General features: G+C 35.9%; 1 protein-coding gene across 15 annotated transcripts in view; it reads left to right on the top strand.

The window, feature by feature from the left end:
• Positions 1-13,975, top strand: part of MBTD1 (mbt domain containing 1) — a 59,454-nt gene that overhangs the window by 30,684 nt on the left and 14,795 nt on the right. For all 15 annotated transcript variants that reach the window (XR_013762860.1, XR_013762861.1, XR_013762862.1 and 12 more), the window contains 6 exons: positions 5,967-6,084; positions 9,089-9,223; positions 9,493-9,581; positions 9,780-10,014; positions 10,578-10,633; positions 10,957-11,061. Coding sequence is in view for 12 of the 15 variants with exons in the window: in XM_079134023.1 (XP_078990149.1) it covers positions 5,967-6,084; positions 9,089-9,223; positions 9,493-9,581; positions 9,780-10,014; positions 10,578-10,633; positions 10,957-11,061 (738 nt within the window). In the remaining 3 variants the exon portion in view is untranslated. The remainder of the gene's footprint in view (positions 1-5,966; positions 6,085-9,088; positions 9,224-9,492; positions 9,582-9,779; positions 10,015-10,577; positions 10,634-10,956; positions 11,062-13,975) is intronic.

Here is a 13,975-nt window from a genome sequence, read left to right as displayed (position 1 = left end):
ATATTGTATATTGTGTGCATGTAAAAATATGTAACAGATCTTTCAGTATGTACAAATATAATGCACCAATAAAAAAAAATGTGTGTTGGGAAAGGCAGGAATTGGCATTGAATGTCTGGCTTCTTTAACTTAACCCAACCTCCTCTTCTGGAGTAAGGATACCGGATAAATCCTTTTTTCTTTTCTACACTTAGATATTATTGTAATTAGATATTATTTTCTACACTTAGGTATTATTGTACTGAAATCATAGACCTTCAAGTATGGAATTCTTTCCATCATTTTCTTTAAACTTCTGGGAACAAAATTTTGACAAACTATATCTAAAACTGTCCTCTTGATGAAAGCACGGTAGTGACTTTTTTTAAAAAACCTACAATGGAAATTGGATACCCATTATTGTTTAATGTATCTACTTCATCAGAATCTGTAATACTATGTTTCCATATATCTGATATATTATTTTTAACAAGGTGGTAGTTTTTCAGATACTTAGCTATCAGATCCTTAACTATTACATATTACAGCACAGGACCTAATAAAATCTGACTCAGTCCTCAGAACACAGCCAGGATAAGAGGAAACTGCACTGATTGGGTTGGCAGGACTGAAGAATACTGCCAAAGCTCCTTGGCTCACCCCTTCCTTGGCTGTCACTGAAGTTGGAAACCACCAAACCACTTTTTTTTTGGAGCGGGGGCAGTTTACCAGGGATTGAACTGAGGGGCATTCAACCACTGAGCCACATCCCCCCCATTTTGTATTTTATTTAGAGAGAGGGTCTCACTGAGTTGCTTAGCGCCTCGCCTTTGCTGAGGAGGCTGGCTTTGAAATCACGATCCTCTTTTCTTAGCTGGGATTATAGGTGTATGCCACTGCACCCAGTGACGAAACCACTTTTAATTAATCCTAAGTTTATGATCACAAAACTGAGAAACATCTTTAAAATCTTCTGATTCACCTAATCCATGTAACTTTTTGCTTTTTTTGTTGTTTTGTTTTGTTTGAGACAGGGTCTTGCTAAGTTGCAAAGACTGGCCTTGAATTTGCAATCCTCCTGACTTAGCCTTCCAAGTGACTGGGATTACAGGCGTGTACTGCTGTGCCCAGCTTCTGTCTCTTTTCAATGAAGAGATTCTTAGTACTTTTTTAAGTAGCCAGATTGTAATTTTTCAGCTTTGGACTTTAAACAGCTTTTCATAATTTTAAAGTCTTTTTGTGTGTTTGTTAGGCTCTCAAAAGCAGTATCCATATTTATAAATTGTGAAAAAGGTCTCCAATATCATTTGATTTCTGATATTCAGAACACTTTGCTTTAAATCACTTAATTTTTTAAAACTTTTTAAAGCCTATAATCTTTTAAATTGAAGCATTTCTTCTCATTGTTCACCTTATAAAATCAAGTGAAAGATTTCTTTCCTAGGTGTTACAGCACAGGCCAGGATTTGCTATTATCAAATGTATATGAAACTATACAAAAACTAAAGTCATATTCCTTCAGTTATATAGTTACAGACTTAAGATACTTTCTGTTTAGTACCCAAACTACATACTCTCGTGGCTTGTTGATATTGTCATTGCTACGATGTTTCTCCCTTGAAAATAGTTATAGTTCTATGCCAAAAAGAATTCCATTGTAAGCTGAGCATGATGGCACATGCCTGTAACCCCAGTTATTTAGGAGACTTAAGGCAGGAGGATGACAAGATGGAAGCCAGCCTAGGCAACTTAACAAAACCCTGCCTCAAAATAAAATAAAGGGCTAAGGGTGGGGCTGGGATGTAGCTCAGTGGCAAAAATGTCTGCCTCGCTTTCACAAATCCCTGGCTTTGACCCCCAGTTCCAGAAGAAAAGAAGGGGGGCTAAGGGTATAGCTCAGTGGTAGAACACTTGCCTAACTGGTGCAAGGCCCTGGGTTCAATCACTGGTACCACTGTGGTACCACTGGTACCACAACCATAGCATACACATGTATGCTATGACTTTTTAAAGCTTTTCTCATACTTTTCCATTCTACCTCCTCAGATATAATTGATATTACTTACATGATATATTCTAATTCTCTTTTTTGTGCCTAACCAGAATGTTAGCATTTTTGAAGGGATAAAGTTATCTGTATTTTTTGGTAATACATACCTAAATTTTTAAATTTTAAGAATAGAAAAACAAACATCTTTTTGTTTATATATATGTAGTAGCAATTGTTTATGTTAAAATTCATGATCCTTTTTCTCAGCTATATGTTTATGAGTAAATTAATCTTTTTCAAGTAAGGTTATCTTTTGGGTTTTTTTTGTGGGGTATTTTCTACCCTATCCTTGATCTGTACCACAAGACTTTTATTGAAAATAATAGAACTCGATCTCCATTATAACTAAAGGTGAATCCCCAGTGCTCATCCTAGACTGCAGAACTTTATAATAGAAATAAATTAGTTTCTAGCACTTGTCATGCTCCATCTGAGTTAGCTATTATGAAATAGATTCTCAGAAATTAGTGGACTCATACAATGAAAATCACCTGTCTTGTGTTTTAAAGCTTAATTAAAAGAAAAAAATTGGCAAAAAGTAAGAAAGCCTGACAAAATCTTGAGTATTGTTTTAATTTTTGTCTTATTTTCTGAAGTGGTTTTTGATTCTCACTTGGGGTCTCCCTAATATTGAAATAATTTGGCTTTAACATGGTTTGTTATTTAATTATGGACTGTTTAAAACCTTTCGAATTAGTGATCTCCACTTCTTATTTCTTTACACATGCATAGCATTTTCTCATCTTTCATTTTCTACCCCAAGCATTCCATTTTCCTTTTGTAGTCTCCTTGAACTCCCCATTTCTCTACTACCACCACCTCAAAAAATAGATTCTGATATCAGATTAAAAGGTGAGTGGACTCTGGAGAAGGTGGGAACAATGATTTTTTTTTTTCCTATTTCTACTTCTTGCCAATTCAGTAAGTAGTATGTAGAATTCTTACTTATTTCTAGTTAATTTTCTGTAATGTTTTCTCCTCTCTTTTGGCCAAATAGTATTTCATCCTTCTGTGCTAGATGAACCTTAGTAATTTTATACTTGTAAATCTTAAGATATTTGAAAGGTGGCTTTTTGTACATTTGCCATACCATGGGGATAGATACTGTCTTAGTTACCTATGTGCAGCAACTTCAGGTCTAACCTTTACTTATATATCTGCTAATATTAAAGATTGTAGTTATCAAATAATGTAGTACTTTGGCGGCTCTGTGGAGGGAAATCTGTATTTCTGTCCTAAAGCATTGTGTGTGCCCTCTGAGAATCTGAATACTGGCCATCTAGGCTGATGGACTATCTGAGAATGTTCTTAAAGTTCTGAAAGTAAGACTTCCTGCCCCATTATTTTCTTACAGACAGGTAGAGGTTTTCATATTTGTATTGGGGATCCCTCAGCATTTGGATTTGGCCATGTCCTACAGGACCTGATGACAGCTTACCTTGCAGGGAAGGCGAGTCGCTCCCAGATAGCTCTCACGAGTGGCCCTGGAACAGGAAGTGGTGGAGCAGATCTTCCTTGTTTGGGAGGAACCTGAGGTGGACCTCGCGTCCTGAGTCTGGAAGGTAAATTTGTTGTTACCTGTAAATGATGGTTCTGCTAGTTCATGCTATGCCAATCCAGACTTTCAGAGGTATCCCTCCTGCCAGCAAGAGAAGACAGATGACTTGGATGAAGATGGCTGTTAAGCCCTGGGTCATTTAGTCTTCTATACTTAAGAATATTCATTTTAAACAAAAGGGCAGATATATCTGTGAAATCACATTATTTCAACACATTGAGCACATACTATACTATGACTGTGGTGCTCGCTCTTGTTGATGTTTTTGTTTCTGCATTTTTTTCTTAGAATGAACCATATGGATTGGTTTAAGAGGGCCTAGCAGAACCACAACCTTACAGGCAAGAACAAATGTCACTTTCTGCTACTTTCTCCTATACCAATCCAGACTGTAGGGACCAAAACATAAGATCTCCCACTAAAGTGAACATTACCTTTGTTTTTTAAGTGACCATATTAACACTTGGTTTTCTTTAATAAAATGTGACTAAAAATTATTTTCTCCAAACAAATGCAAAGGCTTAAAAAAAAAAGTCAGTATGACAGATTGTCATATGTAGCTCAAAAGGGAGTCCTATATACCAAATTCACTTATCACCACGTGCCCACCTGAAAACTCCAGCTTGTCAGTATAACCATACCTCTTTCTTCTCAATGAAAAATAAACCAAATTCACAGATTTGGGAGTCAAGCAAAGAGGAGTGGATACTCCACTTCAATTGAATACAATTTTATATATGCATTTTCCTACATCTGTCTGCTCTAATTTGTCATCCTTACAGAAATAAATACATGGTCTTTATATTAATATACATTAGCTTAGTCTTTGTTACTTGTCTTCCTTCCATCCTCTCCTTTTCTGATCATAACTGCTGGCAATAGGGATGGCCCTACAGTCTAGAATGATGTAGGGGGAGATAGCAGAACCTTAAGGGCCCAATCTTTAAATTTAAAAAGGCAAGTAGTAGTCATAATGAATATATTTTTTGGCACAACACAGGGAGATAGGTATGTTTTCCCTCCCAGAATCACAAATAAACAAGATTGGGTATGTCTCCAAGTTATTGAGGTATGTTCATTGCTTGCTACTCAGAGGAGTAGCCATGAGTTGATTCCGTCTTTGGTTTCTAGATTTGTCCTACTTCAGTGTTATTTGATACTCTCTTCCTGTCCTTCAGAAATTTCACAAAACTATTGAGAGGATAGGAGTCAAATACTGTTTTAGGCTAACCTCTTGTTGGGTTAGCATCCACCATCAAAGTATGAGGGACTTTCAATGGAAGATGTTTGCCCAGTGTCCAAATTGGCTAGTTCTTGAAACTCTTGGATGTCTTAGTTTGTTTATCTTTGAACTTTGAGGTTACTTTGTTTTTTTCCTGGTTTATTCATATTATCTTTTAAAAGCTCACCTAATTCTTTTATTTATGTCCACAGTTATAAATTATATTTAATGAAGAGTTGATTATCCAGGGCCTCAGAAACTATTCAGTATTATTGGCATTTTTATATATTTGTAAGTTCATTTACTTGATTTAATTTACCATTGCATAAACTCCAAATAATTATGAATTGCATTGTGGTTTAAGGATTAAAATGTAATAGAAGTGGTAATTTGGAAATGTCTTATTTTTAGAAAATCTCTGTGATACGCAGTCCATTTTGAGTGCCTGTCTTAACCATTTGGCATGAAGGCTAGTGATTACCATTTTTAACATTTGAAGTTTTCTCTTTATAGTAATTCCTATATGACAAGGTTTGAAATAATTACTTAACAATTTTCAATAGTACTCATCTCCCAAAACTCTTCCAACTCCACCTTTTTAATAACATTATCCCATTTCCCTCTCATCTATCTTAAATCACTATATTTATATTCTGTGACTTAAATTGAAACTATAGACAGCTAAGTTGTGTTTCTCCTATTCATGTTGTTGGAAACCTCATTGCCGATTGGAATTATTTTTCTTTCTGCTCTTTGACTACATCTCTTAAAATAAAGGGTTAGGTTAAGTGTATTCAATAAAAATGAGTTTTTTCAGGTCAGCTTTATCTCATGAAGTCTACCAAGTTTGTATTCAGCTTTTAGGAAAATTATTGTTTTAATTCTTGCATTAAGACTTGAATTTTGAAGTCAACATGAATCTATTTAATATTTATAGAGATTCTGTCTTCATCTTGAGTTTAATCTTGACCCTAACTTTTTCTAATTAGAATTCTGTTAAGGGGGAATGACAATTACCTTTCTGGAAGAAAACTAATGAATTAAAATGACATTTTTAGTTTAATACTTTTCATTATTGATAGTAATGCTTAATTTTGAATGATACGTTTTAAGTCTTATGTTAATAAGATGATAATTTAATAATTTTTATATGACAGGCACCTATGGGGACCTGCTGGGGTGATATCTCAGAAAATGTGAGAGTAGAAGTTCCCAATACAGACTGCAGCCTACCTACCAAAGTCTTCTGGATTGCTGGAATTATAAAGTTAGCAGGTGAAAAGCATGCATGATCATTTGTTGGAAAATGGCAGTGACACTCATAACTTTTTGTAAAAAAGCATTTTTATAAAAAATTTTGTAAATATTGCCAAATAAATGATATGACATAGAACAGGAGTTGGCAAATATTTTTCTATTAAAAAAATAAATAATATATTCAGCTTCGTGCGCTATATACTCTCTACCACAACTCCTCTCTACCATTATAACATTCAAGCAGCCATAGCAGTACATAAAGAAATGAACATGACTGTTCAATTATTTATGGACACTGAAATTTGAATTTTATAAAACTGTCAAATTTTATTAAAATGTTTCTTTTTTTTTTTTTTTTTTTTTTTTTTTTTCTTTTCCTTTCAACCATTTAAAAATGTGAAAATTATTCTTAGGTCCCAGGTCATTTAAAAAAAAAAAAAAAAAAAAAATTAGCCAGGCACTTGGCACATGCCTGTAATCACAGCTACTTCAGAGGCTGAGGCAGAAAGATTGCAAGTTCAAGACCAGCCTCAACAACTTAGGGAGACTGTCTCAAAATAAAAAAGTAAAAAGGACTGGGGGTTTAGCTCAGAGTTTGAGTGCCCCTGGGTTCCGTAGAATAGTGGGCCAAAATATAGTTTGCCAACCCCTTATATAGGGAAATACTTTGAAAATTAACAAAGTTTGAAGTACTAAAAAAAAAAAAAGTGATTGAAGTATATAATACTAAAAGTAAACAACTATTGCTAATATTGTACATCAGTACTCCTTCCTTTCTCTTCATTCCCTTGGCCTCCACTATCCCCAGCCCTCAGGACTTTATGGCTCACATTAGGGATCCTAGTACATTAGACGGTATGGACAATTGATGTGTAAAAGAATAAGACTTGTATTTTCAGTTAGCTCACATCTGCCAAATGTTAAATACAGGCATTGTGCAACAAGGTAGTCCACCAGTGATACTTTGGTACAGTAGGATACTATAGTACTTTAGAGAGGGACAGCCACTCAGATAAGAAGAATTACTCTTACTTTACTGTGAGAGGGGGCTAACTGATCCTACTCATTTAATCTCATCTCCAGCCATTCTCCTCAGAACACTCTCTATATTGCTGAAAGACTTAATTTACCCTTAAAATTTTTTTTTTTTTTTTTTTTTTTTTTTAACAGTGCTAGGTTAGCACTCTACTACTGAGCTACATCCCTGGGCCCCTAAAAATAATTTTAATTCCACTTTTCTGCTTAAGAATCTTTAATAGCTTCCTCATCCTTAAAAGATCAAAATGGTCACCATTTACACCTATTGATGAACTGTACCATATACCACTCATCAAACTTCATTGCTCCCAGCATAAACCATCTATTCTAATGAGGCTAGTCTCTCTCCTTCATGCAACATGTTTTTGCCACGTGCCTCGAATCAGTTTGCAAGTGACTGTCCAAATCTTTGTACTTTCACTCAGTTCAGTCCCCACCTTTTCTTGAAATACTTCCATGAATAAGCATTCTGTAAATGCTTTATATCATAAGCATTATAATTTAAAATAACATTGTTTCTGTCCCAAATGTTTACGTCAGTTGCATTTTAAATAGACCAGTGCATTTATCCAGGCATAGTGACTCATGGCTGTAATCCTAGCAACTTAGGAGGCTAAGACACAGGAGGATTGCAGGCTCAAGTTCAGCTTCAGCAACTTAGTGAGGGCCTAAGCAACTTAGTAAGACCCTGTCTCTAAAGTATTAAATAAAATATTTAAAAGTGCTGGGGATATTGCTCAGTGGTTAACCCCTTAACTGGTTTCCCCAGTCCCAGGGGGGGGGGGAAAAAATCAATGCATTTAATATCCAAGGATTATTTCTAACTTCTATCTCTCATTTTATGTTTCCGTTTTATCTAATTGCTTGGTATGTCTTCTTTTAAATCACTTGGACCTTATAGACATAAGCCTCATGTTGATCACAGAGTTCAATGACACTTAGCAAATTCATGAATTGTTCTATAAAGTACCAAGTTTTAGAACTTAAGGTTCAATGTTTTAAGTTTTTATTGTATATATTAATACAAGAAAATGCAAGCTGAGCAGGCATGCTGGTGCACGCCTATAATCCCAGCGACTTGAGAGGGTGAAGCAGGAGGGTCACAAGTTCACAGCCAAGCCTCAGCAATGGCAAGTTGCTAAACAACTCAGTGAGACCCTGTCTCTAAATAAAACACAAAATAGGATTGGGGATGTGGCTCAGTGGTTAAATGCCCCTGAGTTCAATCCCCAGTACCCCAAATTAATAAAAAAAAAAAAAAATTGCAATCTGAACTTGGCTCCTAGCCTGAAATACAAGTACATTGACCCTTGTTCCATGAAAGGCCTCAAATTAAGTCCTAACCTGTTAACATAAGGTTTGCTAAATTATAAACATGATATACATATTTTTCCAGAAAATAAGGCTTCCTGTTTGCCTAAGACATAATTTTTAAGTGATTTCACCTACTTTTGTGTTTACTGAATTTTTTACCCAGCATTTTTAAGTCTTACTTCCAAATAAGACAGAATTTTAGATTGTTGAAGTAGCCACATTGAGAATTATCCCAGAGCAGTTGGCCACCTGATGAGATGATAAAGTGATTTCTTTGAAATATACTTCAGCTAGATTTCTGTGACTTGACAAAGTTTTACTAATTTATTAAAACTTTTATCTTTTATTCTCACAACTATTTTTTTGCTAAATTTTTAAAAATTATCCATAAATTAAGATGCGTTCAAGGAAGGAAGCTGTATTCTAAAAACAGTTGAACTAATCACATTGAACAAATGATTCTCAAAGTAGCAACAGCATCACATGAGGGCTTATTAGAAATGTAAATTCTCAGACCACCCAACTTCTTATCTCTTAACAGACCTTGCAGGTGGTTCTATTGCAGATGCACACTAAAGCCTGACAGTCATTACAAGATCCCATATCATTTTCTTCAAGGTTTCCTTGTTTGTTTGCCTGCCTTATATAGTGATTGATTTCTTGGTTTCAGGTTACAATGCCCTTTTAAGATATGAAGGATTTGAAAATGACTCTGGTCTGGACTTCTGGTGCAATATATGTGGTTCTGATATCCATCCAGTTGGTTGGTGTGCAGCCAGTGGAAAACCTCTTGTTCCTCCAAGAAGTAAGTAGTTTATTTTCCCTTCCTGTAGTTTTAAATAGATCTGACTTAGTGCTCTCTCACACATAGTAACCTTAAAGTAATTTAGAAATTAAGGTAATACTTTTCAATGAAAGTAACTTTTGTGCTGAAAAAACATGTTTTCTTTATTATATTACTTTTGAGAACCTTAATACTCTGACTTACAGAGAAATATGTTACTTTTTTAACAAATAATTTATGGAGCATTGTACTTTCTGCTAAAGTATAACTGGTTATTTCTTTTGTTTTAGCTATTCAACATAAGTATACAAACTGGAAAGCTTTTCTAGTAAAAAGACTTACTGGTGCCAAAACACTTCCTCCTGATTTCTCACAAAAGGTAAAAACAGGATTTTAAAAGGACTGAAGAGCTCTTTAGAGAGAATAACTTTGAAGATTTATAAGGAGTTGTTTTAATTTCATGAACTGGATGATCTAGGTCAAATATCGAGTGTATTCAGTAATTTTTATAGTATTTATTAAAATTACCTTTGTATCTTCTTCATGAATTCTGAACAGGTTCTGTTTTTGTTTTAAGGTTTCCGAGAGTATGCAGTATCCTTTCAAACCTTGCATGAGAGTAGAAGTGGTTGACAAGAGGCATTTGTGTCGGACACGAGTAGCAGTGGTGGAAAGTGTAATTGGAGGAAGATTGAGACTAGTGTATGAAGAGAGTGAAGATAGAACAGATGACTTCTGGTGCCATATGCACAGCCCCTTAATCCATCACATTGGTTGGTCTCGAAGCATAGGCCATCGCTTCAAAAGATCTGGTAAGTTCCTGTCACAAGAACTATTGAGAGTGTAATTGAGGCTGAATTATGCTACTTGGTCTCTGCAGAACAGCATAGATTTAAAATACCATCCTAGTTGTTTGGGCTGCTTATTCTATCTTAATTAGTGAAGGTTCATTCCAAAAATTAGTCTCCTAATGAATTCCTTTATATGCCTTCCACTAAAAAATTAATGCACTTTTCATGTATTAGGCCTTGGGGTGAGGCCCTGGGGCAATCCCCAACACCACAAAAAAAATGCATAGATAATAATATTAATAATGCACTTTTAGCCATGATTAAAATTGTTTTTTTTCTCTTATCCAACCCATTTGAAAGATATATAGTCTTTCCCTTTCCATTCAGTTTTAATAAAAATGACAAGATTAAATGTGGCTAGGCTTGAGAGAAAAGACAATATTATTCACCTTAAATGTAGAAGGCATGTCTTTCTGCCGTGTTTTAAAGTATTACATACCTTGTGAGTTTGAAGCCTTCAAAGAAACGTGATTTTTGGTCTTCTCGCAAATGCTGACAGATTAGTATGTAACTTTTCCTTGTAGATATTACAAAGAAACAGGATGGACATTTTGATACACCACCACATTTATTTGCTAAGGTAAGAAGTTTTTATAAGAACCCTCATTTGTAAATTAGGTTTGAAAGAGGGTTGTGGGTTTTTTTCCTAAAATTGTGGAAATCACAGATACATATGTTCACTTAAATGGATTAAGATCTTATAATCCATAGGTGTCACAAATCTTTTATTATACTTATTCTTAAATTCTATTTGTCTGAATTCTATATTCCCCAATGGAAATTTAAGTTACAATATTAGGTAGGAAGGAGAAGGAATCTGGTAAACCTTTTCATATCAATAATATTTCAGTATTAAAATGATAACATCTGTAACAGTGCATGTGCTTTCATATAATTCTTTAGGTAAAAGAAGTAGACCAGAGTGGGGAATGGTTCAAGGAAGGAATGAAATTGGAAGCTATAGACCCATTAAATCTTTCTACAATATGTGTTGCAACCATTAGAAAGGTAAGAGAATGGGTTTTGGAACAGAAATACAATTAAAGGAACTGGGCTTATGCTAGTAGGAGAAGGTTAACTTGTGTGTGCCTGGATCTTCACTGGAACAGTTATTAGGAATTCAAAATGAATTTAAATTCTACTGTCAGATCTTTTTTTTTATAATGTCGCTTGTTACCGTAGTCATTTTGTGTCTGCTTCTATTTTGTGGAAGCATATCCTGAGTTAGAGGAAAGAGTATTTCTTTAAAGTTACTTCCTAGTCAAAGCTAGTCCAAAACAGAATTATAGTAAGGGTAAGTTTTTCTTCAATTTCCTGTGTTTCCTTTTTATGATTTTTATTCCTTTTTTCAGTAAGCATCAAGATTTCCTGGGGAACTTTATAATAATGGCCAAATCCCTTCCCTCCATTCCAATTTAATTAGTCTGTATTGGGACCTCTGCATTGGCATTTCTTAAAGGTCCCATGTGATTCTCATATACAGCCCTGGTTAAGAAACACTAATCCAGAATCTGCTTACATAAAGATGTAGTAAATTGTGGTTTACATCTTAGCACAGTTAAGCAAACAGTTGTGATGGCTGCCACATCCCATGTGCCTCTGTTTACCATCACAAAGCTGCACAAGACTGGCCCCACACCCCATCTTCTGAAACCAGTTCTGTCTGACTAGTGATCAAACTGCCTGGTAAGGGAAATCGGATTCCCATGATCTCCTACAAACCTGTGTAATCAGAATCACAAGAAATCTATATTTGTTTTAAAAAGAAGTTCTACAAGTGATCAACAGCCAGCTTTAGGAAGCAGTGCCATTATATCATGCTCTATTCCAGGGAAGTGAAATGCCCAATGAAGAGAATATCAAGCTTCATTTAGAAAATAATGAACATTTCCATGCTAGATGTAGTTCGAACTCTTAGAAAGTTTACAGTCATATGGAACAAAAGTAAGATGTACAAAAATAAGCTTGAGACAAGATAGCCCATAACTGCACCTGAAGGTGAAAGTATAGGCCATGTGTAGGACATGGCCGGTGTTCACATGCAGCAATGTCAGAGAAGTTGCACTGGATGTTTTGGTCAAGGTTTTTGTTGATGAGGTACAGAAACCCACTCAAGTTAGCTCTGGGTCACTGTAGAGAATGCAGATGCAAGGACAGTAGAAAGGCATAGATACAGTATTATTCTCCCCTCCTCCCAGGGCCTCTCTGTCCTCTCTGCTCCATTGAGTCAATGGCACTTTTCTTTCACTCTCCTTCTACTGGTCTCTTCCTCAGTCCTTGTGCACTGGCATTCCTTAGCTCTGTTTTATATGAGAACCTTTTAGTTCCTTCCCACCGATGACAGCAATCTTTGTGTCTGTTAACTTTAATGACTGAGAGAATCTGAAGAGCTGAGCCCAGCTGTTGGCTTGACTGCCTGTGTGGTACATACTAGTCCCTGGTCCTGTCAGCTTTGTTTAGAAGGAAGGAGAAAAGAATCCCATTGAGTTGGGGTACTTCTCTTCAGAGGCGGGAGGCAAAACCATTAGCTTGAAAAGAAAATTATTGTATATGTCCAATTTTAATAGAAATAACTAGGAAAAAGGAACCTGGGGACAGAGACTAAAGATAGTGCAGGCTTTAATGGTTGGCCAGGCCAACCTTTAGTAGACAGAATAAGTTAGCGATTGAACATAGGTCAAACTGTTTAACTGTATACAGCGGAAATGTTCATAGTAGATGACTGAAAGCAACAGAATCGAACAAAATAATCAAGAGAGGGGTAAAGGGGAAAGATAAAGAAGGGACTGAGCTGGGCTTGGTGGTGCACGCCTGTAATCCCAGCAGCTCAGGAGTCTGAGGCATGAAGGTTGCAAGCTCAAAGCCAGCCTCAGCAACTTAGGCCCTAAGCAACTTAGCGAGACCCTGTCTCTAAATAAAATATAAAAAAGGCTGGGGATGTGGCTCAGTGGTGAAGTGTCCCTGGGTTCAATCCCCAGTACCAAAATAAAAGGAAGGGACTGCATGTTTGAGGTGCAGTTGTGGGACCTTATAACCAATTACCTCTGAAGGAATAACGAAGGAGCTGTTAACTTGATACCTTAGTTTAGCATACAGGTAAAATGTAGGACTAAGACTCTGGAAGGCATACCCAAATAACTCTAGGAATCATTGGCATAGAAGTTGACCATTAAATCAATCGGGGTGTATATTAAGTTTTCAAAACAAAAGAGCAACAGTCAGAAACTTTTAATGACGAAGCAAAAGGGCAACTATCAAAAGAAATGAAGGAGTAATAGAGATGGAAATATTGATAAATAGACCATAGTATGATGAAAGTCTGTGAGAAAATGGTTTCAAGAAGTTAGGAGTTGTTATCAGGGACTTCCATGAGGCTGCAGTTTGAGGAGCGAAAGTGCTGGGGTAAAAGGTCACTAGATTGGGTCAACTAGGAGGTTATTGGTGAATAACCAATAACAACAGAAATGGTCCAGCAAGGAGTTGCATGAAATACCTTAAATTAGGCCTCTGGGTGTATATGGAATTCATGGCCTATGCTCTTGTGCCTTTTCTGTAAGTTTGAACCTATTTATTTATTGCTGGGATAAAATATTTTTTAAATATAATGGAAATTGGGAAACAGAGCATAAGAGATGATGTTTTTGGACTAAGGTAGTGTTAACAGGGCAAGATGGAAAAGTTTGTCTTATCAAAAAGTGGGGAGAAGCTGAACTTCTAATTAAAACAATCTGAGGCATTAAAAAAGTAATAAAGAGAGCCTTTTCATGGGCCACTCTTGTGGTTGTGGAAGAACATGATGAGAGAGGTCAAGTTAGCGCTTAAAGGGGAGGAAGGTTTGGAGAGACGCCCGTGTGTGATAAATCAGAAAGTAAGTAAAGGCAATACTGACTGAGGACCTAGAGTGGCTGATTAAATTGTAAAA

Source organism: Sciurus vulgaris (assembly GCF_902686455.1).
Source record: "Sciurus vulgaris genome assembly, chromosome: 3".
In the NCBI taxonomy this organism is placed as follows: domain Eukaryota; kingdom Metazoa; phylum Chordata; class Mammalia; order Rodentia; family Sciuridae; genus Sciurus; species Sciurus vulgaris.
This window is presented reverse-complemented; position numbering and strand designations above follow the sequence as displayed.